General features: G+C 66.3%; 2 protein-coding genes across 3 annotated transcripts; both read left to right on the top strand.

Annotated features, from left to right (window-relative positions):
• The first annotated feature begins 409 nt into the window (after window positions 1-409).
• Window positions 410-14,123, top strand: RAPGEF3 (Rap guanine nucleotide exchange factor 3). Of its 2 annotated transcripts, none has more exons than XM_064401131.1 (27): window positions 410-713; window positions 5,280-5,333; window positions 5,542-5,648; window positions 5,729-5,850; window positions 5,925-6,099; window positions 6,267-6,351; window positions 6,582-6,642; window positions 6,755-6,831; window positions 7,075-7,221; window positions 7,302-7,411; window positions 8,434-8,522; window positions 9,501-9,579; window positions 9,774-9,924; window positions 10,013-10,095; window positions 10,413-10,452; window positions 10,571-10,646; window positions 10,738-10,884; window positions 10,974-11,071; window positions 11,221-11,346; window positions 12,014-12,195; window positions 12,267-12,357; window positions 12,466-12,516; window positions 12,683-12,770; window positions 12,851-12,915; window positions 13,093-13,147; window positions 13,274-13,345; window positions 13,963-14,123. In XM_064401131.1, the coding sequence occupies exons 1-27, from the start codon at window positions 465-467 to the stop codon at window positions 14,079-14,081; spliced, it is 2,799 nt and encodes a 932-aa protein (XP_064257201.1). In that variant the 5' UTR covers window positions 410-464; the 3' UTR covers window positions 14,082-14,123. The 2 variants fall into 2 exon arrangements, with proteins under 2 accessions (XP_064257201.1, XP_064257200.1); XM_064401130.1 differs by having other exon boundaries at window positions 8,431-8,522.
• A 1,603-nt stretch (window positions 14,124-15,726) lies between these two features.
• On the top strand, window positions 15,727-24,351 carry ENDOU (endonuclease, poly(U) specific). The gene is made up of 9 exons (XM_064401132.1): window positions 15,727-15,836; window positions 19,459-19,593; window positions 19,734-19,769; window positions 20,969-21,140; window positions 21,217-21,416; window positions 22,562-22,675; window positions 23,056-23,162; window positions 23,455-23,597; window positions 24,216-24,351. The coding sequence occupies exons 1-9, from the start codon at window positions 15,779-15,781 to the stop codon at window positions 24,328-24,330; spliced, it is 1,080 nt and encodes a 359-aa protein (XP_064257202.1). The 5' UTR covers window positions 15,727-15,778; the 3' UTR covers window positions 24,331-24,351.
• The last annotated feature ends 456 nt before the right edge of the window (window positions 24,352-24,807 follow it).

The raw sequence follows: 24,807 nt of genomic DNA, 5'->3' as shown, positions 1-24,807 counted from the left end.
TTCCCAGTGCAGCCCCTCCCTCTTCCCAGCCTCTCTGGGTCCCGTTCTCCCCCAACCAGGCCGGGCAGGCCAGGGGAGCCCCCCGCGACCCCCCCAAACCCCAGCTTTGAGCTGCTCAGGAGCTCCTGGAGACCCCCCACACCCACTCCCGGTGGTCCCGGTGGTCAGGGGGTCCCGGCGGTCCCGGTGGTCAGGGGGTCCCGGCGGTCCCGGGGGTCCCGGCAGTCCTGGTGGTCCCGGTGGTCAGGGGGTCCCGGGGGTCGGGCCGTGCCTCCCCCACGGCTGCGGCCGGGGGTCCCCTCCCTCCGCGGGGTCCCGGCGGGGCCGGGGAGGGGCGGCGGGCGGAGCTGCGGTGCCCGGGGCGGGCCCGGCGCGGCGGCGGCGGCGGAGCCGCTCCCGAGCCCGGCCCCGTCCCGAGGAGCGCGGAGCAGCCCCGGGGCCGCGATGGCCTCGCCCCCCCCCGCATGAAGGTGCGCGGGGCCGGGCCGGGGGCGGCGGCCGGGGGGGCGCGGAGGGGCGCGGGGCCGGGCCGAGCGGGGCTGGAGCCGGGGAGCGGCGCCGCCGCCGCCCCGCAGCCCCCCGGGGGTCCCGCGGCGGACGGAGCCCGGCTCCCGGGGCTGCTCAGGAAGATGCACTTGTTCCGGAGCTCCAGCTACGAGGTGCGGCTGGAGGGGGCCGGGGGGAGCCTGCCCCGCATCCAGGGAATCCGCTGGGTGAGTGGGGAAGGGGCAGCGTGTCCCCAAATCCGCTGGGTCAGTGGGGAATGGGGGAGCGTGTCCCCAAATCCGCTGGGTCGGTGGGGCCGGGGCCTCCCCAGCCCCGGGAATCCGGGGATGAGAGGAGGGACGGGAGTCCAGGAGTGCAGGGAGCCAGGTGAGGGGGGAAGGAGCCAGGTGAGGGGGGAAGGAGCCAGGTGAGGGCACGGGGAGTGAAGCCGGGCATGTGGGGGGCCGGGTGAGGGCACAGGAGGCCAGGTGAGGGCACAGGGAGCCAGGTGAGGGCACAGGGAGCCAGGTGAGGCTGCAGGGGCCAGGTGAGGCTGCAGGTGAGCAGCGCAGGCTGCTCGGGGCGGAGCGGAGTGGAACGGGCGGCCAGGCGTGAAGCGAGCCCGGTGCCAGGTGCCCGGCGGCGCATCCCAGCAGGGAGGACATTCCCGGGGGGACATTCCTGCTGGGACATTCCCGGGGGGACACTCCCGGGGGGACATTCCCGGGGGGACATTCCCGGGGGACATTCCCGGGGGGACATTCCGGGGGGACATTCCGGGGGGACACTCCCGGGGGGACATTCCCGGGGGGACATTCCCGGGGGACATTCCCGGGGGGACATTCCGGGGGGACATTCCGGGGGGACATTCCCGGGGGGACATTCCGGGGGGACATTCTGGGGGGACATTCCCGGGGGGACATTCCTGCATTCCTGCTGGGACATTCCTGCGGCACACAGTGTTCCCCCGTTCCCACAGCAGGGATTTGTCCCCTGGCATCGCCACCTCCCCGCCCGGCTCCGCACTGGCCCCGGGAGCTCGGGGGGTCCCGGGGGTCTCCCGGGCCCTGCTCTCGGCCCCTCCTTGTCCCCTCTAGGCGGGGAGGTGACCCTGGAGCTCTGGCAGAGCTTCCGGAACTTTGAGTCCTTCCCCTTCCCTCACTGCTTGGCCTGGGACACTTTTCCAAGAAAAATGTGGAATTCTTTTAGGGGACAACTCCCCTTTGGGTATTTCCACGGAGCACAGGGGCTCTCTCTCCCCTGTTTTCCTCACTTTTTCCCTTTCTTCCCGATTTATTTTTCTCTCCAAAACTTCTAGGAATGGTCTCTGGGGAGGGCTTTTGAGGGGCACTAAGCCTGGGAAGCAGCAGGAGGAGCAGGCCTGGAGCATTCCTGGGATGAACTGGGATCAATCCCAGCAGCCTGGCAGCGGTGGCACGGCAGGAGTGTCCCCTCTGCGGGGACACCCATGGACCGAGGGGACTGGAGCCGGTGCCAGCAGGGAAAGGGGATTTTGTCCCAGCGCAGCCATTCCTGGGGCAGCTGAGCGGCAGGGAAGCGCCTCAGGAGCCACACAGGTCCCTTGTCCCCATCACTGGAAACTCCTGGAACCTCGTCCCGGCGTCCCGGCTCCGTCTCATCCCCCCGGCTCCAAAGGACAGCGGCAGCTCCGTCCTCTGTCACTGGCACGGGGACATGTGCCACTGTGCCAGCGACAACTGCCACCGTGCCAGTGACAACTGCCACCGTGCCAGTGACAACTGCCACCGTGCCAGCCCCCGCCGCGTCCCTGGCGAGGACAGCAGAGCCAGAGCAGGTCCCTGACCCCGTCCCAGGGGGTGCCGAGCCCCTTCCCGGGGATCTCTGAGCCCATCCCAGGGGGACACTGAGCCCCTTCCTCAGGGACACCGAGCCCCATCCTGGGGGTCTCTGAGCCCATTCTGGGGGTCTCTGAGCCCATCCCGGGGGTCTCTGAGCCCATCCTGGGGGTCTCTGAGCCCATCCCGGGGATCTCTGAGCCCATCCCGGGGGTCTCTGAGCCCATCCCGGGGGACGCCCAGCCCCGTCCCGGGGGATGCCGAGCCCGGCCTGCGGAGGCTGCGGAGCTGCGGATGGGCGAGGGCTTTCTCCGGAGCCGTGAGGCCCGAAATAGCCGCGCTTGTTTTGCTCGGGATCCCAAACAAAAGCGGCCGCGAGCGCGGAACGGCCGCTGGCGGCCTTGGCCGGGCGCCCGGCGCTGCCGGAATCCTGGAGAAAGGCAGGATCCCGGCGTGTCCCGTGGGCAGGAAGATGGAAAAGGCAACTCCTTAGGAAGCTGCTTGGAGCCACGCCGTGACAAGGAGGGGGGTGGGGGGCGTCCTGCAGTCCTGACCCGGGGTGGATGCTCCAGGGAGGGGGTTTGGGGGCAGCAGGGGGGGTTTGGGTGATTCCAGAGCTGTCCTGGCAGCGAGGAACCCCGGGAAGGAGGAATCTGATCCTTGAGCGGGGTTTTTGTGTCTCTTTCCGTGTCCTTGGAGCGTGGCCCGGGGCACAGCCTGGCTCTGTGCCCCAAGGACAGAGCTCGCTGCCGGGGGACAGCAGAGGCCCTCTGGGGACCTGCGCAGGGGGGCACCCAGGGTGTCACCTGGGCCCACGGGGTGGCACGAACCTGCTGCACCCATGGGTGACAGGGGCGTCCTGCACCCATGGGGTGACACAGATCTCCTGCACCCATGGGTGACAGGGACATCCTGCACCCAGGAGGTGACAGGGACGTCCTGCACCCGTGGGGTGACACAGATCTGCTCCCATGGGTGACAGGGACATCCTGCACCCAGGAGGTGACAGGGACGTCCTGCACCCATGGGGTGACACAGATCTCCCACTCTCACGGGTGACAGGGACCTGTGGCTCCCATGGGTGACAGGGACCTGTGGCTCCCACGGGTGACAAGAACTTGTGGCTCCCACGGGTGACAGGGACCTGTGGCTCCCGCGGGGTGCCACCTCCGTGTCCCCAGAGCAGCCCCGTGCCCCGGCCGCCTCCCGGCTCCCGTTCACAAACATTTGCTCGGCGCGGTCCCTGCTGCCCGCGGCCGTCACGGGGCTCGGCAGAGTTTGCAGAGCGCCTGAGTCACCGTGTCCCTGCCTTGGGGACACTGTGGCCAGCTCAGGAGCGCTGTCCCCGCCTGGGTGACACCGTGGCCAGGACCTGCGGCGTTCCCAGAGCCGCCCGTGGCTCCTCGAATTCCTCCTGAGCCGTTGCAAAGTGCTGCGAGCAGGTGGAGGCTCGGCCTCGAGGATCCTGCACTTATTAACTCCTGTACTAATTAACTCCTTAATTGGAAATCCATCCTGACCGTCCCCCCAAGCTCCCCCACGCGGAGCCCGCAGACCCCCGGAGGATCTCTGCAGACCCCGGAGGATCCCTGCAGACCCCGGGAGGATCCCCGGGAGGATCCCTGCAGACCCCCGGAGGATCCCTGGGAGGATCCCTGGGAGGATCCCTGGGAGGATCCCTGCAGACCCCCGGAGGATCCCTGGGAGGATCCCTGGGAGGATCCCTGCAGACCCCCGGAGGATCCCTGCAGACCCCGGGAGGATCCCCGGGAGGATCCCAGCAGACCCCGGGAGGATCCCTGGGAGGATCCCTGCAGACCCCCGGAGGATCCCTGCAGACCCCGGGAGGATCCCCGGGAGGATCCCAGCAGACCCCGGGAGGATCCCTGGGAGGATCCCTGCAGACCCCCGGAGGATCCCTGGGAGGATCCCTGCAGACCCCGGGAGGATCCCCGGGAGGATCCCAGCAGACCCCGGGAGGATCCCTGGGAGGATCCCTGCAGACCCCCGGAGGATCCCTGGGAGGATCCCTGCAGACCCCAGGAGGATCCCTGCAGACCCCGGAGGATCCCTGCAGACCCCAGGAGGATCCCTGTGAGGATCCCTGGGAAGATCCCTGCAGACCCCGGAGGATCCCTGCAGACCCCGGAGGATCCCTGCAGACCCCAGGAGGATCCCTGGGAGGATCCCTGCAGACCCCGGAGGATCCCTGCAGACCCCCGGAGGATCCCTGCAGACGCCGCTTTTGGGCCCCTCCCGGGACCTGCAGGGCCCCCACAGCCGGGAATACCCGGAGGGGACCCCAGAATCCCCCTGGGGGTGCCCCCCGTGCGGGTGGGCGTCCCTCGGCCGTGCCCCGTGCCGGGTGAGCGCTCCCGGGCCGGGAACTGGTCTGACGGGTGCGGGCCGGGCTTGTTTATCCAGGGCCGTGGCCAGGAGCGAGCGCGGGTGCCTCGGTGCCCGCGGGCAGCGCCGGAGCTCGGCCACCTTTGCCCCGCGATCCGGGCGGGGCTGCGGGGACAGGGGCTCGTCCCTCCCTGCGGTTGTTTTTACCTGGAGCATCCCCGAGGGGGAGAGCTGGGAGGAAAATGAGCTGGGGAGGGGGAGTGGAGTCAGGATCTGCGGGCAGGAAATGGGTGCTGGGGTCAGGAAATGGGTGCTGGGGTCAGGATTTGGGTGCTGGGGTCAGCATTTGGGTGCTGGGTTCAGGATTTGGGTGCTGGGTTCAGGATTTGGGTGCTGGGTTCAGGATTTGGGTGCTGGGTTCGGGATTTGAGCTCTGGGTTCAGGATCTGGGTTCTGAATTCAGGATTTAGGATGTGGGTTCTGAATTCAGGATTTGGGTGCTGCCCCCTCGCCTGGTGAAGAGCTGGGGCTGCTCTGGGGGTGCCAGGACCCCCCCCCCCAGCTGTGTGGGGTGATGGGGGCGCAGCAGAGCCCCCACAGCCCCCAACCCCCTCCCCTTTTGTTTTCCAGACCCCGCTCCTGGACTCGGAGTCCAGCCTGGACTATGGCCACAGCATCACCCAGGTGGGGGGGCCGGGGAAGCCCCCGGGAGGTGAATTTGGGGAGGCTGGGGGGGGTGAGGGGCAGGAGCACCCCCACGCCCCAGAGCCATCGCGGCGCTCCTTGGGCTCAGCCATTCCTGGGGTGGGCGGTGGCAATCCCGGGGCACTGGGGGGACAGGTGACAGCCCACCCCCCACCCAGGAGCTGCCCTGTCCCCCTCCCACCCTCAGGCATCCTCGGAGAAGATCTGGAGGGCCGGCAAGCTCCTCTTCGCCCACCTCAGCAGCTCCCGGCCCGGCCTCATCCGCGACCACAAACACCACCTGCGGCACCACCGGTGCGCCGGGGGCTGGGGGGACCCCCGGGGGGCTCCGGGGGTGCTGTCCCGGGGGGATCTCACCCCCTGTGCCCCCCCAGGCAGTGCTGCTCGGGGAAGGACCTGGTGGATTGGCTGCTGAGCGCCGGCGTGGCCGTGCAGACGCGCAGCCAGGCCGTGGGCATCGGGCAGGTGCTGGTGGACGGAGGGGTCCTGACACACGGTGAGGGCTCCGGGGGGCTCCGGGGGGCTCAGGGGGGGTGCAGAGCCGAGCTGACGGCCGCTGTGCCCCCACAGTGAGGCAGGAGTGGCACTTCCAGGACAAGGACACGCAGTTTTACCGCTTTGCCGAGCTGGAGCTGAGCCCCGAGCCCGGCGCGGGGCCGCGGGACCCCGAGGAGCTGCTGGAGGCTCTGGGGTTCCTGGCCCAGCTGGGCCCCGACGCGCTGCTCTCCATGGCCCTGCGCAAGCCGTGAGTGCCGGGGGGCCTGGGGGGGCTGCTCGGCACCTTCTGGACTCGCTGGGACCCTGCTCGGGGGGTCTGGGCTGCTGAGGGTGGGGGGACACGACACTGTCACCCCAGGAGGGGAGGGGGCTGGGGAGGGGGGCACGGGGGGCCGCTGACCCCCGGCCCCCCAGGCCTGCCCAGCGCACGCAGGACGAGCTGGAGCTGATCTTTGAGGAGCTGCTTCACATCAAGGCCGTGGCTCATCTCTCCAACTCGGTGAGCGCGGCCGTGTCCCCGAACCCTGCGGGGTCGCGGTGTCCCCTGGGCCCCAAATCCTCCTGAACCCATCAATTCCTGCCCTGGCATCCTCCCTGCTCCCCAAATCCTCTGCTCCCCTTTCCTTCCATCTGAGCCCCCTCTCTGCTGGTCTCTGTGCCTCCCTGGGCCCGTCCCCGCCGTGTCCCGGTCCGTGTCCCCCGGGGGTGACAGCGCTGTCCCTGGCGCAGGTGAAGCGGGAGCTGGCGGCCGTGCTGATGTTCGAGGGGCACCAGCGCGCGGGCACCGTCCGTGAGTCCCCCTGAGTCACCCGCGAGTGGCACCGGGGTGTCCCCAGCCCGGGGACACCGGAGCCCTTCCCACAATCGTGGATTTCCCCCCCTTTGCCCGGGCGCTGTCCCAGTGTTCAGCCAAGGTGACAAAGGCACCTCCTGGTACATCATCTGGAAGGGCTCGGTCAACGTGGTCACCCACGGCAAGGTGGGTTTGTCCCCGCGCTGGAGGGACACCTTGGGGACACCCCAGGGACCTCCCAGTGCCACCATTCCTCATTTACCCTGGGCTTGGTGGCCACCTTGCACTGTGGGGACACCCTGGTGACACCCCAGTGTCACCATCCCTCACCTCCCCTGCTGTCCCCAGGGCTTGGTGCCACCCTGGACTGTAGGGACACCCTGGGGACACCCTGGTGTCACTGTCACTCACCCCCCGTGCTGTCCCCAGGGCTTGGTGGCCACCCTGCACGAGGGGGATGATTTTGGGCAGCTGGCTCTGGTGAACGACGCCCCGCGGGCGGCCACCATCCTCCTGCGCGAGGACAATTGTCACTTCCTGCGCGTGGACAAGCAGGACTTCAACCGCATCCTCAAGGTGGGCCCGGGGGTGGGGCGGGGATTTTGGGGGGAATTTTGGGGAATCCCGGCCGGGCTGACGGCGGGATCGTCCCCCAGGACGTGGAGGCCAACACGGTGCGGCTGAAGGAGCACGGCAAGGTGGTGCTGGTGCTGCAGAGGGACCTGCAGGGGGGCAGCGGCCAGGCGGCCTCGGCGCGGAGCAGCAGGTGACACCCCTGTGCCCCTTTGGCAGGTGACACCCCCGTGTCCCTTGTGGCGGGTGACACCCCTGTGCCCCTTGTGGCGGGTGACACCCTGTCCCTGTGCCCCTTTGGCAGGTGACACCCTGTCCCTATCCCCCTTTGGCAGGTGACACCCCTGTGCCCCTTGTGGCGGGTGACACCCTGTCCCTGTGCCCCTTTGGCAGGTGACACCCTGTCCCTATCCCCCTTTGGCAGGTGACACCCCTGTGCCCCTTTGGCAGGTGACACCTCCATGTCCCTTGTGGTGGGTGACACCCCGTCCCTGTCCTCCTTTGGCAGGTGACACTCCTGTGTCCCTTGTGGCGGGTGACACCCCTGTGCCCCTTTGGCAGGTGACACCCCTGTCCCCCTTGTGGCAGGTGACACCCTTATGTCTCTTGTGGCAGGTGACACCCCTGTGCCCCTTGTGGCGGGTGACACCCCTGTGCCCCTTTGGCAGGTGACACCCCTGTCCCCCTTGTGGCAGGTGACACCCTTATGTCTCTTGTGGCAGGTGACACCCCTGTGCCCCTTGTGGCGGGTGACATCCTGTCCCTGTTCCCCTTTGGCAGGTGACACCCCTGTCCTTGTCCCCCTTTGGCAGGTGCCACCCCTGTGTCCCTTGTGGCAGGTGACACCCCTGTCTCTGTCCCCCTTGTGGCAGGTGCCACCCCTGTGTCCCTTGTGGCGGGTGACATCCTGTCCCTGTTCCCCTCACAGCAGGCGCCCCCTTGTGGCAGGTGACACTCCCATCCCTGTCCCCTGAGCAGCAGGTGACACCTCTGTCCCTGTCCCCTCATGGCAGGTGCCAGCCCTGTCCCTGTCCCCTCATGGCAGGTGCCAGCCCTGTCCCCTGAGCCGCCCCCTCTGCCCTTTCCAGCCTCCCTCGGGGCCGTTTTTGGGAGGAACAAGGGGACGAGGAGCAGGGACACCGGCCCGTGGTGGCACCGGCCCGTGGTGGCCCTGTGCAGCCACAGTGTCACCTCTGCCCCTCCTGTCCCCAGCAGGTACCTGGTGATGGCCGGGACGCCCGAGAAGATCCTGGAGCACCTGCTGGAGTTCATGCGGCTCGATGCCACCCTCTACGACCCCGTGGGTAGGTGGGGGTGTCCCCTCTGTGTCCCCCTGTGCCGGGGACCGTCCCAGAGCCACCCGGAGACGGGGCTGGGGACGGGCAGGGGGAGCAGCACCGAGCGGGGCTCCTCATTCCCGGTGTCCAACCCCAAATCCCGCTCGTGCCACCCCGGCATCGCTAAAACCCCAAAACCCGAGGCCGGGAGAGGGCGGCGGCTCGGGGCGGGAGCGGCTCCGCGGCGCCTCTCGGTCTCCCTCTGCCTTCGGAGAGGAGAAACCCGGGCGAGCCCGAGCCAGGAGATGTCCCCAGCGGGTCACAAATCCCAGCCGGGGACACCGGCGCTGCTTGGAGCCGATCCCCGGGATCTGCGATCCCATCCCAACGATCCAGCTCCTCCCGCGGGGTTTGGGAACAAAATCTGCCCCGCCACCAGCGGGGTCCCCAAGGTGGGGACAGCCCGGGCCAGCCCGGGCCAGCCCAGCAGGGCACAGGGGATCCTTGGCCGGGTCCCCATGTTTGGGACAGCCCAGGCCAGCCCAGGCCAGCCCAGCAGGGCACAGGGGATCCTTGGCCGGGTCCCCAAAGTGGGGACAGCCCAGCAGGGCACAGGGGATCCTTGGCTGGGTCCCCGTGTTTGGGACAGCCCGGGCCAGCCCAGGCAGGGCACAGGGGATCCTTGGCCGGGTCCCCGTGTTTGGGACAGCCCGGGCCAGCCCAGGCAGGGCACAGGGGATCCTTGGCCGGGTCCCCGTGTTTGGGACAGCCCGGGCCAGCCCAGGCCAGCCCAGCAGGGCACAGGGGATCCTTGGCCGGGTCCCCGTGTTTGGGACAGCCCGGGCCAGCCCAGGCAGGGCACAGGGGATCCTTGGCCGGGTCCCCGTGTTTGGGACAGCCCGGGCCAGCCCAGGCCAGCCCAGGCAGGGCACAGGGGATCCTTGGCCGTGTCGCCATGTCCCCACGGCGCTGGGGACAGGAGTGACAGTGCCCTGTCCCTCGCAGACACGCTGCTGGGGGATTTCCTGCTCACCTACACCGTGTTCATGCCGACCTCGCAGCTCTGCCGGGCCCTGCTGCACCAGTATCCTTCTGTGCAGGAGCTGGGGGGCCTGGGCTCCGCCACACGCTGGGGACACGCTCAGCCCGCTCCCTGTCCCCTCGGGGGGAGCCCCAGATCCCTTTCAGTGCTCTTGGGCACATCCCCATCTCCCGGGGTGACATCCCTGGGGTCCCTCCCCCTCTCCACGTTTTACTGGTGCCCTTGACTGGTCCCAGTTTCCGCGCGGAGCCGCTGGAGGGCTCGGAGCAGGACAAGGCCACCTACTCCCTGCGGAAGCGGCGGAAGATCCTGCGCCTCGTCAGCCAGTGGGTGCTGCTCTACGGGCGGCTGCTGCAGGGCGACCGCAGCACCACGGCGCTGCTGCAGGTACGGCCGGGGTCACACGGCCCGGGTGACACGGTGACACCGCGGGGACCGGCGGGAACAGCCCCGCGCTCACCCCCTGTCCCCGCAGAACCTGGCGGACCTGGCGAGCCGGGACCCCCAGCTGGGCGGGCTGGGCCAGGAGCAGGGCCAGGAGCGGCGGCGACCCCGAGCGTGAGTGCCCCCGGTGTCCCTCAGTGTCCTCCAGTGTCCCCTCAGTGTCCCCTGGTGTCCCCCAGTGCCACCGCGGGTGCCCAGGGGCTGCGCTTCCCTGGGGAGGAGCTTTTGGGGCCACCTTGTCCCCAGTGTGGGGGTCCCGGCCGTGGGGAGGGTGGCACACACAGCTGGGTGGGGCAGGGGGCTCAGAGGTGGCCAGGGGGTGGCCCGGAGGTGGCCGCAGTCCCGGGAGTGGCCGCAGTCCCGGGTGTGGCCGGTCCCAGTTCTGTTCCCAGCGGGAACGGCGGCTCCATCCTCCCCTTCCCCTCCCGCAGGCTGGAGAACGGTGATGGCAGCGTGTCCCCCCAGCCCAAGGTAGGGACCCCCTGAGGGGTGGCAGGGCAGGACGTGGGTCCCCTCTGCCCTTTGGGGACACGCCACAGGAGGGGCGGTGGCCGCGTCCGCGTCCTCCCGTCTGTCCCACCTTCGCCAGGCGCGGAGCTCGGGAATGTGGAGCCCCGAGGAGGCGATCCTGGACAGCAGCTGCGCCCTGAGAGCGCAGGACAAAGGTACTGCCCCCTCAGCAGGGACTGTCCCCCGCACGCGGGGACGCTGAGGTCCCTTTTGTCCCTTTGAGGTCCCTTTTGTCCCCCCCCCCAGTGCCCTACGAGATCTTCAGGGCCGACCACTCGTGCCTGGTGTCGGTGCTGCCCGTGAACGCCGCCGTGCGCGACGTCCTGCGGGCCCTGGCGCCGCGGCTGCGCCGGGACCGGGAGCACGTCCTGGTCAAGGTGAACTCATCCGGAGGTGAGGGACCCCCCCGGGGTGGCCTTGTCGCCGTGCCCAGCCGGGATCTGTCCCCTCCTCCGTGCCAGCCCGCCCTTCCCTCCGCGCAGACCGAGCGGTGCTGCCGCAGGACGCCGTGGGGGTGTTCACGGCGCTGGGCCTCAACGAGAGGCTCTTCGTGGTCAGCATGGACGAGCTGGGCAGCCTGGTGAGTGCAGGGTGGGGGTCCGGGCTGGGCAGCACCGGGCAGACCCCCCCCTGGAGGGGTTGGGGGCTGCGGTGCCTCGGTTTGGGGCACCCACCCCTCCTGGGGCCCGCTGAGGGCAGGAGGGATCAGGGGTCCTGTCCCGTGCCCAGACCCCCCACCCTGAGCAGCTGGGCCCCCACGCCGGCTCCTCGGACACCCTGGACCTGATCAGCTCCAAGGACCTGGCCAGCCACCTCACCGACTACGACTGGAACCTCTTCAAGAGCATCCACCAGGTGCGGCCCGCGCCGGGAGCGGCCGGGAGGGGACCTGGGACCCTCCTCACCTGCTGGGAAAGGGGTTCAAGTCACCCCTCACCTGCCGGGAAGGTGTTCAGGACACCCCTCACCTGTCGGGAAGGGGGGTCAGGACACCCGTCACCTGCCAGGAAGGGGGGTCAGGACACCCCTCACCTGCCGGGAAGGGGGGTCAGGACACCCCTCACCTGCTGGGAAGGGGGATCAGGACACCCCTCACCTGCTGGGAAGGGGGATCAGGACACCCCTCACCTGCCAGGAAGGTGTTCAGGACACCCCTCACCTGCTGGGAAGGGGGATCAGGACACCCCTCACCTGCCAGGAAGGTGTTCAGGACACCCCTCACCTGTCGGGAAGGGGGTTCAGGTCACCCCTCACCTGCCGGGAAGGTGTTCAGGACACCCCTCACCTGTCGGGAAGGGGGATCAGGTCACCCCTCACCTGCCGGGAAGGTGTTCAGGACACCCCTCACCTGCCGGGAGGGGGGGTCAGGACACCCCTCACTTGCCGGGAAGGGGGTTCAGGTCACCCCTCACCTGCCGGGAAGGTGTTCAGGACACCCCTCACCTGCCGGGAGGGGGGGTCAGGACACCCCTCACCTGTCGGGAAGGGGGTTCAGGTCACCCCTCACCTGCCGCTCTCCCAGGTGGAGATGATCCACTACATCGTGGGGCCGCACAAGTTCCGCGAGGTCGCCACGGCCAACCTGGCGCGGGTGATGCGGCGCTTCAACGAGCTGCAGTTCTGGGTGGCCACCGAGCTGTGCCTGTGCCCCGAGCTGGGGCGGCGGGCGCAGCTCCTCCGCAAGTTCATCAAACTGGCGGCACAGTGAGTCCCTGTCCCTGTTGCTGTCCCCGTCCCTGTCCCCGTCGCTGACTCGTCCCCGTCCCCGCCTGCAGCCTCAAGGAGCAGAAGAACCTGAATTCCTTCTTCGCGGTGATGTTTGGTGTGAGCAACACGGCCGTGACTCGCCTGGCCAAGACCTGGGAGGTGACAGAGCGGGGGCCTGGGGGGTGGGACAGCCCCTGGGGAGGGACAGCCGGGGGTCTCTGGGGTGGGACAGGCAGGTGCCAGCCCCGTGATCCCACCCCTGCACAGAGATTGCCCCACAAGATCCGGAAGCTGCACTCGGCCCTGGAGAGGATGCTGGTGAGGGCAGCCCCCCTGCCCCGTGTCCCCTTCCTGCCCCATGTCCCCTTCCTGCCCCGTGTCCCCTTCCTGCCCCGTGTCCCCTTTCCCAGTGGGATTTGCCCCTGGAGCAATGGGGAGGGGGTGCCTCTGTCCCCCCCACCCCCGTATCCCTGCCTGTCCCCAGGACCCCTCGTGGAACCACCGTGTCTATCGCCTGGCCGTGGCCAAGCTGAGCCCCCCCATCATCCCCTTCGTGCCCCTGCTGCTCAAAGGTGGGTGTCTGGTTTTTGGGGACCCTCTGGGCGTGTGCAGTGCCCCCAGGAGCCCCTCTCTGACCCCTCAACCCCCCCAGACATGACCTTCATCCACGAGGGCAATCGCACCCTGGCCGAGAACCTCATCAACTTTGAGAAGATGGTGAGAGGGGGGTGGTGGCCCCTCCGCGGGCCCTGCTGTGCCCTGTGCCCTGGGCAGAGCTCTGCCCCTGCACGGCCGGGGCTGTCCCGGCGTGCTCACAGCCGTGGCGGGCACAGGGAATTTGGGGATCCAGGTGGGGCCAGGTGGCAGCAGGTGACCTCTGTGCCTCACCCACAGCACATGATGGCCAAGACCGTGCGAGTGCTGCAGCGCTGCCGGGGCCACGCGCACGGTGAGCGCTCCGGGGAGCTGGGGAGGGGGCCTGGAGCACCCCTGGGGAGGGGGCTGGGGTCCTGGGGACAGGGCTGGGGCCCTGGGGACACAACTGAGCCCCCCCACATCCTCTGTGTCCCCCCAGCGCCGCTGTCTCCACTGCGGAGCCGCTCCCCGCACCGGCCCGAGGACGCCAAGGCCGTCAGGATCTCCACGTGTACGGCTGGATCCATACAGGGATCCATGGGGGATCCATGGGGGATCCATGGGGGATCCGTGGGGGGAGCCATGGGGGATCCGTGGGGGATCCATGGGGGGATCTGTGGGGGATCCATGGGGGGATCCGTGGGGGATCCATGGGGGATCCATGGGGGATCCGTGGGGGGAGCCATGGGGGATCCGTGGGGGATCCATGGGGGGATCTGTGGGGGATCCATGGGGGGATCCTGGGGGGATCCATGGGGGATCCATGGGGGATCCATGGGGGGATCCATGGGGGATTCATGGGGGATCCATGGGGGATCCATGGGGGATCCATGGGGAGATCCATGGGGGATCCATGGGGGGATCCATGGGGGATCCATGGGGGATCCATGGGGGGATCCATGGGGGGATCCATGGGGGGATCCGTGGGGGATTCATGGGGGGATCCATGGGGGGATCCGTGGGGGATTCATGGGGGATTCATGGGTGGATCCATGAGCCAGTCCAGGGCCGTTCGGGGAGGCTTGGGGGTGACAGAGGGGGTCCATGGGGTGATCCTGCAGGGAGGGACAGGCTGTGCCAGGGCATGGAGGGGACCCCAGCCTCGACCTCGTCCCTTCCTCCCCGCAGGCTCGGAGCAGTCCCTGAGCGTGCGGAACCCCGTGTCCACCTGGGCCTACCTGCAGCACCTGAGGGCCATCGACAGCCAGAAGGAGCTGCTGAGGCTCTCCCGGGAGCTGGAGCCCTGAGGGGAGCGGGGCTGGAGCGGGGACGGGGGCCCGGAGTGGGGATGGGGGCCCGGAGTGGGGATGGGGGCCCAGAATGGGGATGGGGGTCCAGACCGAGGAAGGGGCCTGGAGCGAGGATGGGGCTCGGAATGGGGATGGCGGCCCAGAGCGGGGATGGGGGCCCGGCTGCCGGCGGCAGGGCAGCCCCTGGCTCTGCTCCCGGTGTGGGGCAGCCCCTGGCTCTGCTCCACACCCCCAGGCTGTGCTGGAGCCGCCCCAGAGCTCGGCCGTGGGCTCAGACCCGGCCCCGTGGGGCAGCCGGGCCCTGCCGGGCTGCGGGCAGGTGAGGGCAGAGCAATAGAGGTATTTTTGTACTCACGGCTGCGCTCCCCGTTCTTCTCCGAGCCCGGCGTCACCCCCTGCACCTGCACCCCCGATGTCACCTGGGGGACGGCCCCGGAGCTGCCCCAGGGGAGGTGACACAGCGCTGGCACCAGGAGGGGACAGCTCAGGAAATGACTGAGGGCTGAGGGAGAAGCCAAACCCGGCCCTTATTGCACCAAACGCCGCTCCCGTGCCAGCTGGCACCGCCCCGGGCACGGCAGGGACCGTCCCTGCTCTGCCAGGGATCCTGGGCATCGCCCCCCTCCTCGGGAGCTCTGGGGGTCAGGGCTCACCTGCCCAGGTGGGGGGCACAGGGTGTGAGCCTCTCCCGGGGGGGGACACCCTGTCCTGGGGCTGTGGCTGCTCCCAAAGCACCGGGGTCGGGTGCCAGGGGAGCCCCCAAGGGCTGACCCTGCCTGAACTGCCCCAGGCCAAGCCAGGGGCACCTGGACCACCAGGACCAGCCGGCACTGGCCACCCCCGGGCTGGCGAGGGGGTGGAGAAGAGTTGGAGCAAATCCTGCGGGCTTTGGGGTGAGGTTTCCTGGGAAAAGGCGGCAGGGAGTGAGGAAGAGGAGGCCGAGCCTGGTGGTGCCCTGGGGGACCCTCCCAGCACTGCTGGCGCTCCGTTATTCCCCTGAAATCGCCCCTGCTCAGCCCCAGGACCGGGAACATTTTCAACAACCCAACATCAGGGTTGGCTGGGAGGGGAAGGGGCTGTGACCCCCCCCAGGCCTGGCCTGAGCCCCCCCGGGGCCTGGAGGGTCCCTGGGGCAGCTCTGGGCTCACCCCGGGGTGGGACCAGGCTGGGATGACCCCAAACCTCCCCCCGGGGCTGTGCTGGAGCTTTGGGGTTTTCCTGGAGGATCCCGGGCTCCAACGAGGCCGATCCGTGCCGGGGGGGGCCGGGGGGTCACAACCTCCGGAGCTGCCTTAGGAGAGCTCATCACCCCCAATTAACGCCGCTCCCAGTTCACACCAGTCCCCCGAGCCCAGTCAGGGACCCTCCTGTGCCCCCGGTGCCCAGTTCGGGGGGGTGGGCAAAGCCCCCCCCGGGACCCTCCCCCCGCAGCCTCGGCCCCCCCGGGGGTCAGGCCCGGGAGCTGTGGGGCAAGCCCGGGATTCTGGATTTACCAGCCCTCCTCCCACTGCGGGCAGCCTGTAATTAGCCGCGCGCTTAATGAGTTTTGGGGAAGTTTGGGTGCAGCCCTCCCGTGGAGCCCTCGCTGCCATCACGCCCCTCCCTCCCCCCCCCCCCCCCCGCGGGACCCACAAATAGCAGCGGCTCCGGGAGCTCCGGCACTGCCGAACCGGGCCCGGGACCTCCGAGCGGCGATGGAGCCCTGGATCCTCCTGCTGGGGGCAGGGCTCGCCCTGGGCTGCGTGTCCGGCCGTGAGTAACCGGGGGGTCCGGGGGTCGGGCTGGGGGCGCTGCCTCCCCCAGCCCTACTGGGATAACTGGGATGGAGCCAGCGGGGCAGGGGAGGGGGATTTTCCCTGCTGGAAATCCAGCCCGGGGTGGGGGTGGGTTGCCGGGCCCACCAGCTGGGTCCTGCTGTGCCTGCGCCTGCGGTGGTGCTGCAAAGCTCAAGGAACCTTCTCCTGGCTCCTCCTTTCCATTTATCCGTGGAGAAACAGCCTTGGGAATTTTCCAATCCCAGCCCCGGATCCACCTTCCCGCTGTGGCCACCGGGGCAGCTCAGGTGGCAAACGCAGCCCAGAGCGGCTGTGCCCGACCCCGACGTGCCCGGGAGGGGCTCGGGGGCCTCTGGCTTCAAGGATGGGCTTGGGGCCACCAGGATTTGGCAGCCGGGATCCCACGGGGGTGAGGAGGTGCTGGCAGCGCCGAGTTCTTGCACAAAGCGTGAACCGTGATCCCCTGGCACTGAGGACGGGATTTCATCACCCCCGACGCTGCCAGGAGCTCGTATCTGATGTCCCAGGAGAGGATGAGTCCCCTTGGGATGAGAGATGAGCAGTTTTGCAAGGCCAGCTCACAGGAGAAGCTCCAAACCAGCTGGGAGCAGGAGGTTCCCAACCTCCCGAGTGAGTCCTGAGCTCCCAAATTTCCTGAGCTCCCAAATTTCCTGAGCTCCCAAATTCCCGTGTGAGTCATGAGTCCCCAAACTCCTGTGTGAGTTCCCAAATTTCCCATATTGAGTCCTGAGTTCCCAAACTCCTGAGTGAGCTCCCAAACTCCTGAGTGAGTTCCCAGACTTCCCGTGTGAGTCCTGAGCTGTTGCAGAAGGAAAGCCCGTGGTGAAGGTGCCTGGGAAGGTCGGCTGCCTCGTGGTCAGTCCTGGCCTCCTGCTGGACCTGTCTGGTGGCCCTGGGACCTCTCCACTCTCCTCGTGTGGGCAGTGGGAGCTTTTCCCTGATCATCCCACAGACAGGGCTCACGTGTGGGTTTGGAGCTGGGAACGGAGGGTTTGGGAAGCTCAGGCTGTCCCAGCTCTGCTCCAGGTTCGTTTGTCCTTCAGCTGGTCCCTGCTGGAGCCTGGGCTGGGTTTGGAGCCGTGTTTTCCTGGAGGAACGAGGTCCTGAGTCAGGCCAGGGGCTCGAGGACGCGGCTCCGGCTCAGCTGAGTCATCCCCGTGCCCGAAACCAAACTGGGAGCACTGGGAGAGCTCCGGCCCCTCCCCATGCCCGGAGGATGGAGCTGGGCAGGGAATGTCCCCTTCCCTGGGCCACGACTCGCTCTGGGAGCGGAGGGAGGGGTCGGGCCCCCGAGACAGAGAAATATTTCTGTGCTCCGTGCAGCCAGAGAAGATCTTGGGGCGGGATCAGCCAAAAAAATCTCCTCTGGCTGGAGCAGCCAAAAGCCCCCGGGTGGCTGAGTGTGGCTGTGCCGTGTCCTTGTGTCCTTCTGTCCCGGGCCACCACCCCTGTGGCGTTTCCAGCTCTTCCCACAGCCCCAAAAACCTCCCGAGAGCTCCAGCAGCCCTACCAGGGACAGCTGAGCACCTGCCGCGATTCAGGGTCGGTTTAGGGTCAGTTTAAGGTCGATTTAGGGTCGATTTAGTGTCGATTTAGGGTTGATTTAGGGATTTACAGTTGATTTAGGATCGATTTAGGGTCGATTTAGGGATTTAGGGTCGATTTAGTGTTGATTTAGGTTCGATTTAGGGATTTAGGGTCGGTTTAGGTATTTAGGGTTGATTTAGGGTCGGTTTAGGGTTGATTTAGTGTCGATTTAGGGTCGATTTAGTGTTGATTTAGGGTCGATTTAGGGTCGATTTAGTGTTGATTTAGGGTCGATTTAGGATCGATTTAGGGATTCAGTGTCAATTTAGGGTCGGTTTAGGGTTGATTTAGTGTCGATTTGGGGTCGATTGAGGGATTTAGGGTGGTGTCTGAGTGAGGAGGAGGAGCCGTTCCCCTGCCCTGAGCCCGCTCAGGTGCCCCGTGGCGCTGGGGATTGGGGATTGGGGATTTGGGGATTTGGGACGATGCTGAGCCCGCCCCTCCGAGGGCTGAGTCAGGGTCGGGGCCCTGCTGGGACACGCTGGGGCTGCTGTGACACGCTCGGGCCGCTGTGACACCCCCGGCAGCGCGGCACCGGCACCGGGACGGGCTCGGCGCTGACGGGGGAGCGTGGGCAGCTCCTGCCTTGCCCAACCCCGCCGGGATCGCGCTGGGAAAGGAGGGGAGGGAGCGGGATTCACCCCAGTGCTGCTCTGGGAACGGGGCTGCGGCTGGGCTGGGCGGACTGGGAGGGTCTGGGCAGCAGCGAGCACCCCTCCCATGGGATGGCCCTGCCCTGGGGTTCTCCCAGCTCTTCTCAGGGGCTTCGGGAGAGCCTCGAGACCCCCCTGCCAAAATCCTCCTGTTTAAAGGAAAAATCCTCCTGTTTAAAGGAAAAAATCCTCCTGTTTAAAGGGAAAAATCCTCCTTTTTAAAGGGAAAAATCCTCCTTTTTAAAGGATAAAATCCTCTGTTTAAAGGATTTACAGGGAATGGGAAGCCAAGAGGGAAAACCAAGCCAAGGACACCCCCAGGAGCTGGGATTTGGGGGCGAGGGAGCCGAGGGGTCCCCCAGGACCTGCGGGGCCGGGGTGACATCACCGGGCACAAACAATCGGGGTGAAGTGACAAAGGGGACAAACAAGGCGGGCAGGCGGCGGTGTCGGGAGCTTGGTGCCACCCTCGTGGCCTGGATGTCGCTGTCATCGCCTGGTGTCCCCGGACAGGCTGAGCCGCATAAGGATTTGCCCCGGGGCCACCTTTCAGCCGGGCTGGGCGAGCCCGCGGTGCCTCAGATGTCGCAGATTGCGGCGGCTCCGCCAGGGAGAGCAACGCCCGCTCCTCCGGGGCTGCCTTTGCCGGCTGGGCCACGCTGCTGGCACGGGCTGGCACGGGCTGGCACGGGGACACCGCTGGGACAGGGACACCGCTGGGACAGGGCCACCCTTGTCCCGCTGAGAGTGTCCCTTGTCCCCTTCAAGGCTTCACCGCTGCTATTTTTAGCTTTGCTTTGCGTCACAAAGCGCAGCAGCTCTTTGGCTATGAGCAGCTCGGGAAGGTTTGCCCAGTTTTCCCGGTTGTTTGCCCAGTTTTCCCGGTTTTTTTCCCAGTTTTCCCAGGTGTTTTCCTAGTTGTTTCCCCAGTTTTCCCAGTTGTTTTCCCAGTTTCCCCAGTTTTCCCAATTGTTTCCCCAGTTTTCCCAGTTGTTTTCCCAGTTTTCCCGGTTTTCCCAGTTTTCCCAGCTGTTTTCCCAGTTTTCCCAGCAGGAAGCCGACGAGGCTGCCTGGAACGCGGCAGCTCCTCCGGCGTTGCCCGGGGCTCTGGGGCTCCTCCCGGGATCCCGGGGTGAATCACGGGGAGCAGTCCCGGGGCTGTTCCCGGTGTCACCTTGAGGCTGTGACAAACACAGCCCCACAGGAGCGACCCTGGTGACAAAGATCCCGGCTGGAGCTGCCCGGGAGGGGACCGAGGGTGGGACGGGGACGCTCCGGGGGTGGCGGTGGCTGCTCTCAGCCCCTCCTGAGTGCCACCCCCCGTCTGTGTCCCCAAAGATCTGTACACAGCCCCCGACTCGTGCGAGGGACGCTGCGGGGAGCCCCTCAATGAGGAGGACGAGTGCCACTGTCACCCCGAGTGCCAGGCACAGCACAACTGCTGCGAGGACTACGAGAGGCACTGCGGGCCCGGTGAGCGCCCCGCGACAGCGATCTGGGGTGTCCCCACCCCCCTGAGGGTGCCAGGGGGTGGTCCCGAGCCCCTTCAGGTCCCCAAGGTGTCCCCAAGGTGTCCCCAACACCCTGAGCTCCTTTTCCTCTCTCCTCCGCAGGTGGGGAAGGCGCCGAGGGCGGAGCTCGAGCCCGCGGTGAGTCGGGAGGGACAGAACCGCCCCCGGTGCCTCGGGGTGTCCCCACATTCCTGGGGGTGTCACCCCCCGGTGCCTCGGGGTGTCCCCCCGTTCCTCGGGGTGTCCCCCTTAATTTCTTGGAGTGTTCCCCCCATTCCTCGGGGTGTCCCCTCTGTTTTTCAGGGTGTCCCCCTCTATTCCTTGGGGTGTCCCCCCTGTTCCTCGGGGTGTCCCCTCCCGGAGCTGGGGGCCGCGGGCACAGGGAGCAGGGGCAGGAACCAGCTGGGCTGGCACCCCCTGCCCACCCCCAGCCTGGGGAGGGGAACGATCCCCGGGGATTGGGAATTGTCACTGCCCGTGTCCCCGTGGCCACCTGCTGTCCCCGGACTGTGGGGTCAGGACCCCCTGAACCCCCACCATGTCCTGGGGGACACCCTCACCTTTCCATGGATCCTGCTGGATCCCCTCACTTCTCCATGGATCCCTCCCTTGCCATGGATCCCAGAGGTGTCCCCAGTCCCTGCCTGTCCCCACATCCTCACCTTTCCATGGATCCTCTGGATCCCTTGACTTTTCCATGGATCCTCTGGATCTCCTCACTTCTCCATGGATCCTTCACTTTTCCATGGATCCCTCCCTTTTCCATGGATTCTGCTGGATCCCCTTGCTTCTCCATGGATCCCCTTGACTTTTCCATGGATCCTCTGGATCCCCTTGACTTTTCCATGGATTCCCCTCACTTGTCCATGGATCCTCTGGATCCCCTTGACATTCCCATGGATCCTCTGGATCCCCTTGACCTTTCCATGGATCCTCTGGATCCCCTTGACCTTCCCATGGATCCTGCTGGATCCCCTTGACCTTTCCATGGATCCTCTGGATCCCCTTGACCTTCCCATGGATTCTGCTGGATCCCTTGACTTTTCCATGGATCCTCTGGATCCCCTTGACTTTTCCATGGATTCTGCTGCATCCCTTGACTTTTCCATGGATCCTCTGGATCCCCTTGACTTTTCCATGGATTCCCCTCACTTGTCCATGGATCCTCTGGATCCCTTGACCTCCCCATGGATCCTGCTGGATCCCCTTGACCTTTCCATGGATCCTCTGGATCCCCTTGACCTTTCCATGGATCCTTTGGATCCCCTTGACCTTCCCATGGATCCCTGCCCTCCCCACGGTCCCAGAGCTGTCCCCAGCCCCCGCTGTCCCCGCAGACGGATTCTCCAGCAGCAGCGACTCCATCACGGAGCAGGAGCTGCTGCAGCTCTCGGAGCAGCTCTACGCGCTGGATCACAACAAAGCCCGGCCCAGCGACATCGCCATCAACCCGCAGCACCTGGCGGGCCCCGGCGACACCGGCGACAAGCAGGACCGGTCCCCGCAGCCGTGAGTGGCACCGGGGGAGGAGGGACGGCGGCCCGGGCTGGGGGAGGGAGCTGCAATTCCAGCAATTCTCCCCCAGGCTCTACAAATACGTGAACGAGCAGCTCTTCTCCAAGCCCACCTACGCCAGCTTCATTAAGCTGCTGGATAATTACCAGAGGGCCACGGGCAGGGAGGAGGAGGTGACGGCCGAGGAGCTGCGGGAGCAGGAGCGTTTCCTCGAGGAGGTGATGAAAACGGAGCTGATGAAGAAACTCTTTGTGTTCCTGCAGGGAAAAAGTGAGTGCGGAGCAGGGCAGGGGATGGGGGAATCCCAAAGGGGGACAGTCCAAAGCAGCACAGTCCATTTTCAGGAGGCTTTTAAAATAAAATTTTAATTTTTAGTTATTTTTTACATGGGTTTTTTTAAATGAAAAACCCATTTTTATTTTAACACGCATGCTTTTTACACATTCTTACAAAACTCCTAAGTTTACACTTTGTTCTTTGGTCACGAGAGACAAACAAACTGCTCATTGGGATAACTGCAGGTTTCTCTTGTTTATCCTTTTCTTTCTTGGTTTCTATGTCAACGACCTTGGTAGGAAATTCTTTCAGGGCTAAACGTGGATCCTCTTATCACACTTCTCTCTGGCTCACGGGAATCTCTGTAAAACCTCTTCCACAAAGCCCCGGGCAGGGAACACCTGGGAGGGGCACGGGGGAATCCAGAGGGAGAATTCCCGAGGGACAGCGTGGGGAGGGGATGGGGAACCCTGATGGTTCTCAGCTTCCTTTTTCCACCTCTGCTGAGGTCGGAATTGAGGGCACTCAGGATGATATTTCACATTCAGACTCGGGTGTTTATAATTTATCCATGTTATGATTTTTCACATTCAGACTCGGGTGTTTATCATTTCTTATCAGTGCTGCAGTCTCACAACCCTGAGTTCTGCAGTCCTTCATTAACCAGGCCCAAAATGGCCAACGGTCTCTTGTTACGAGGTGTTTTAAGGCTAAACTATCCAATTAGGAAATTACACCTAAATTATTTTCACTTTTATCCCCATATCTAATCCCTCAAAGTCCTCAGTGCGGATTTTTCTGTCCAATTACAACACACCACCCAAACCCAGGAAGAAGAAGGAGGAAGAACAACCTAAAACCCCCATCTTCCTCTGTATTTATTACTACATTCTAAAACCCCAAACTCTGAGTTTTCCACCCTGTGACATCACACACTTCAAATCAAACCACACACCCGTAATCCCAGCGCTGTCAATCAATTTTGGAATTGATTGACAGCATTCTTCATGGCCTGGGGTCAAATGCAGCGCTCTGCTGGGGCTCAGAGTCTGCCAGCACAGAAAATCTAAATTTCTCAGCACCCACAAGTCCAGCAGAGCCCCAGCTCTGCCTCTCCCTGCTCCTGCCTTTCCCTGCAGACCGCTACAGCTCCGAGCAGGAGTTCCTGCAGGACCTGAAGCAGATGTGGTTCGGCCTCTACTCCCGAGGGGACGGAGAGCGCGATTCCAGCGGCTTCGAGCACGTGTTCTCAGGTACGTGTTCTCAGGTACAGCCCTCCCGGGTGTTCTCAGGTACGTGTTCTCAGGTACAGCCCTCCCGGGTGTTCTCAGGTACGTGTTCTCAGGTACAGCCCTCCCGGGTGTTCTCAGGTACAGCCCTGCCCAGGACAGTTCTGAGCTCTGCTCTCAGGCACAGCCCTCCCTAGGCTTGTTTTGAGCTCTGCTCTCAGGCACAAAGCTCAGTTTTGAGCTCTGTTCTCAGGCACAAAGCTCAGTTTTGTGCTCTGTTCTCAGGCACAGCCCTGCCCAGGACAGTTCTGAGCTCTGCTCTCAGGTACAGAGCTCAGTTTTGAGCTCTGCTCTCAGGTACTGCCCTCCCTGGGCCAGGGGCTCATCCCAGCTCTGTGTTTTAGGGGAGGTGAAAAAGGGAAAAGTGTCTGGATTTCACAACTGGATCCGCTTCTACCTCCTGGAAAAGCAGGGGGTCGTCAACTACTTCAGCCACAACTTCAACGGGCCGGTGAGAGCTCGCGGGGGGCCGGGGCACCCGCAGTGCCCCACGGGGCTGAACCCCCAGGTCAGGGGTGCTCCCCCTGCCCCATCCCCGCTGGGGGGTGGGAAGGGCTGGGACTCACAGCGCCAGGGGCGAGAGGGGCTCCCAAGCCACCAGGGAGAGATTTGGGGCTGGGGGCTCTGCCAGGACCCCCCGGCCCCGTCGGGAGCTGCTCTGGAGCCCCCTGGGGGGGCTGGGAGGGTCCCTGGTGGGGCTGGGGGGGATTCCCACCCTGCTGAGCCAGCCCCCCGCCCCGCAGTGGGACACGTACCCCGACGTGCTGGGGCTGCAGTTCAGCTGGGACGGCTTCTACAAGGAGGTGGGCTCGGCCTTCATCGGCTGCAGCCCCGAGTTCGAGTTCGGCCTCTACTCCCTCTGCTTCCTCGCGCGGCCCGGCCGGGCGTGAGTGCTGACCCCGCGTCCCTCTGTCCGTCCCGAGTCCTTCTGTCCATCCCGACTCCTTCTGTCCGTCCTGAGTCCCTCTGTCCATCCCGAGTGCCTCTGTCCATCCTGAGTTCTTCTGTCCACCCCATGTCCTTCTGTCTGCCCCATGTCCATCTGTCCACCCCAAGTCCTTCTGTCCATCCTGAGTCCTTCTCTGTCCATCGCGAGTCCTTCTGTCCTCCCCATGTCCTCCCATCCATCCTGTGTCCCTCTGTCCATCCCAAGTCTGGCCCTGGGGGCCAGCGGGGCCTCCCTGAGCCCCATCAGGGCTGGGGCTGGCCCTGAATTTGGGGAGGGATGGGATGGGATGGGATGGGATGGGATGGGATGGGATGGGATGGGATGGGATGGGATGGGATGGGATGGGATGGGATGGGATGGGATTGATGGGATGGGAATGGGGATGGGGATGGAGCAGCATTGCCTGGGGACACCAAGAGCACCCTGGCGATGGGACTGTGGCTCGAGGGGCTCAGGGCTGGAGCACCGTGGGCACGGGGACACCGAGAGCCCCCCGGAGCCCCCGCAGCGGGGCTCGGGCACGGAGCGGGGCGGTGCCTGGCAGTGTCCCCACAGGTGCCACCTGAGCCTGGGCGGGCACCGCCTCAGCGTGCAGACCTACCCCTGGACCAAGTCCACCTACGGCAGCGGCAGGAGGTTCATCGCCACCGCCTACGTGATGTCACCCTGAGGGGACAGGGCGGGGGGCGAGCACCGGGGCCGCCCCCGCGCCGCTCGGGGCCGCTCCGGCCCCACGGGAGCGGCTGCGCCGCGGGCCCGGCCCGGGGGGCGCCCGGGAGGGGCGGCGGGGGCCGAACCCCGCGGGGAGGGGGCGAGGGGACACCCCCAGACCCCGCCGCGTGTGGCGGGCCCGGGCTCGGCGGGAGAGCGGCGGGAAGGGGAGGATTTGGCACGGAGAGGAGGATCCTGAGCGGAATAAACCTGCCCTGGCTGGAGGAGCGTTGCCTCTGGGTGCAGCAGCCCCCCCCCCGCGCCCCATTTCTCCCTCCATTTGTCCCCCCACCCCCTCTCTGAGCCCCCCCGGCCGCCTCCGGTCCCGGGGGCTCTGTCCCCTGGAGCCCCTCCCCGGGAATTCGGCTCTGCCCCGGGTGCTCCCCCCTCCCCAGCCCAGCTGAGCTCTCCCCGGGGGCCGCGGCTCCCCGGAGAC

The sequence above is a fragment of the Passer domesticus genome, chromosome 31 (assembly GCF_036417665.1).
Source record: "Passer domesticus isolate bPasDom1 chromosome 31, bPasDom1.hap1, whole genome shotgun sequence".
Classification (NCBI taxonomy): domain Eukaryota; kingdom Metazoa; phylum Chordata; class Aves; order Passeriformes; family Passeridae; genus Passer; species Passer domesticus.
This window is presented reverse-complemented; position numbering and strand designations above follow the sequence as displayed.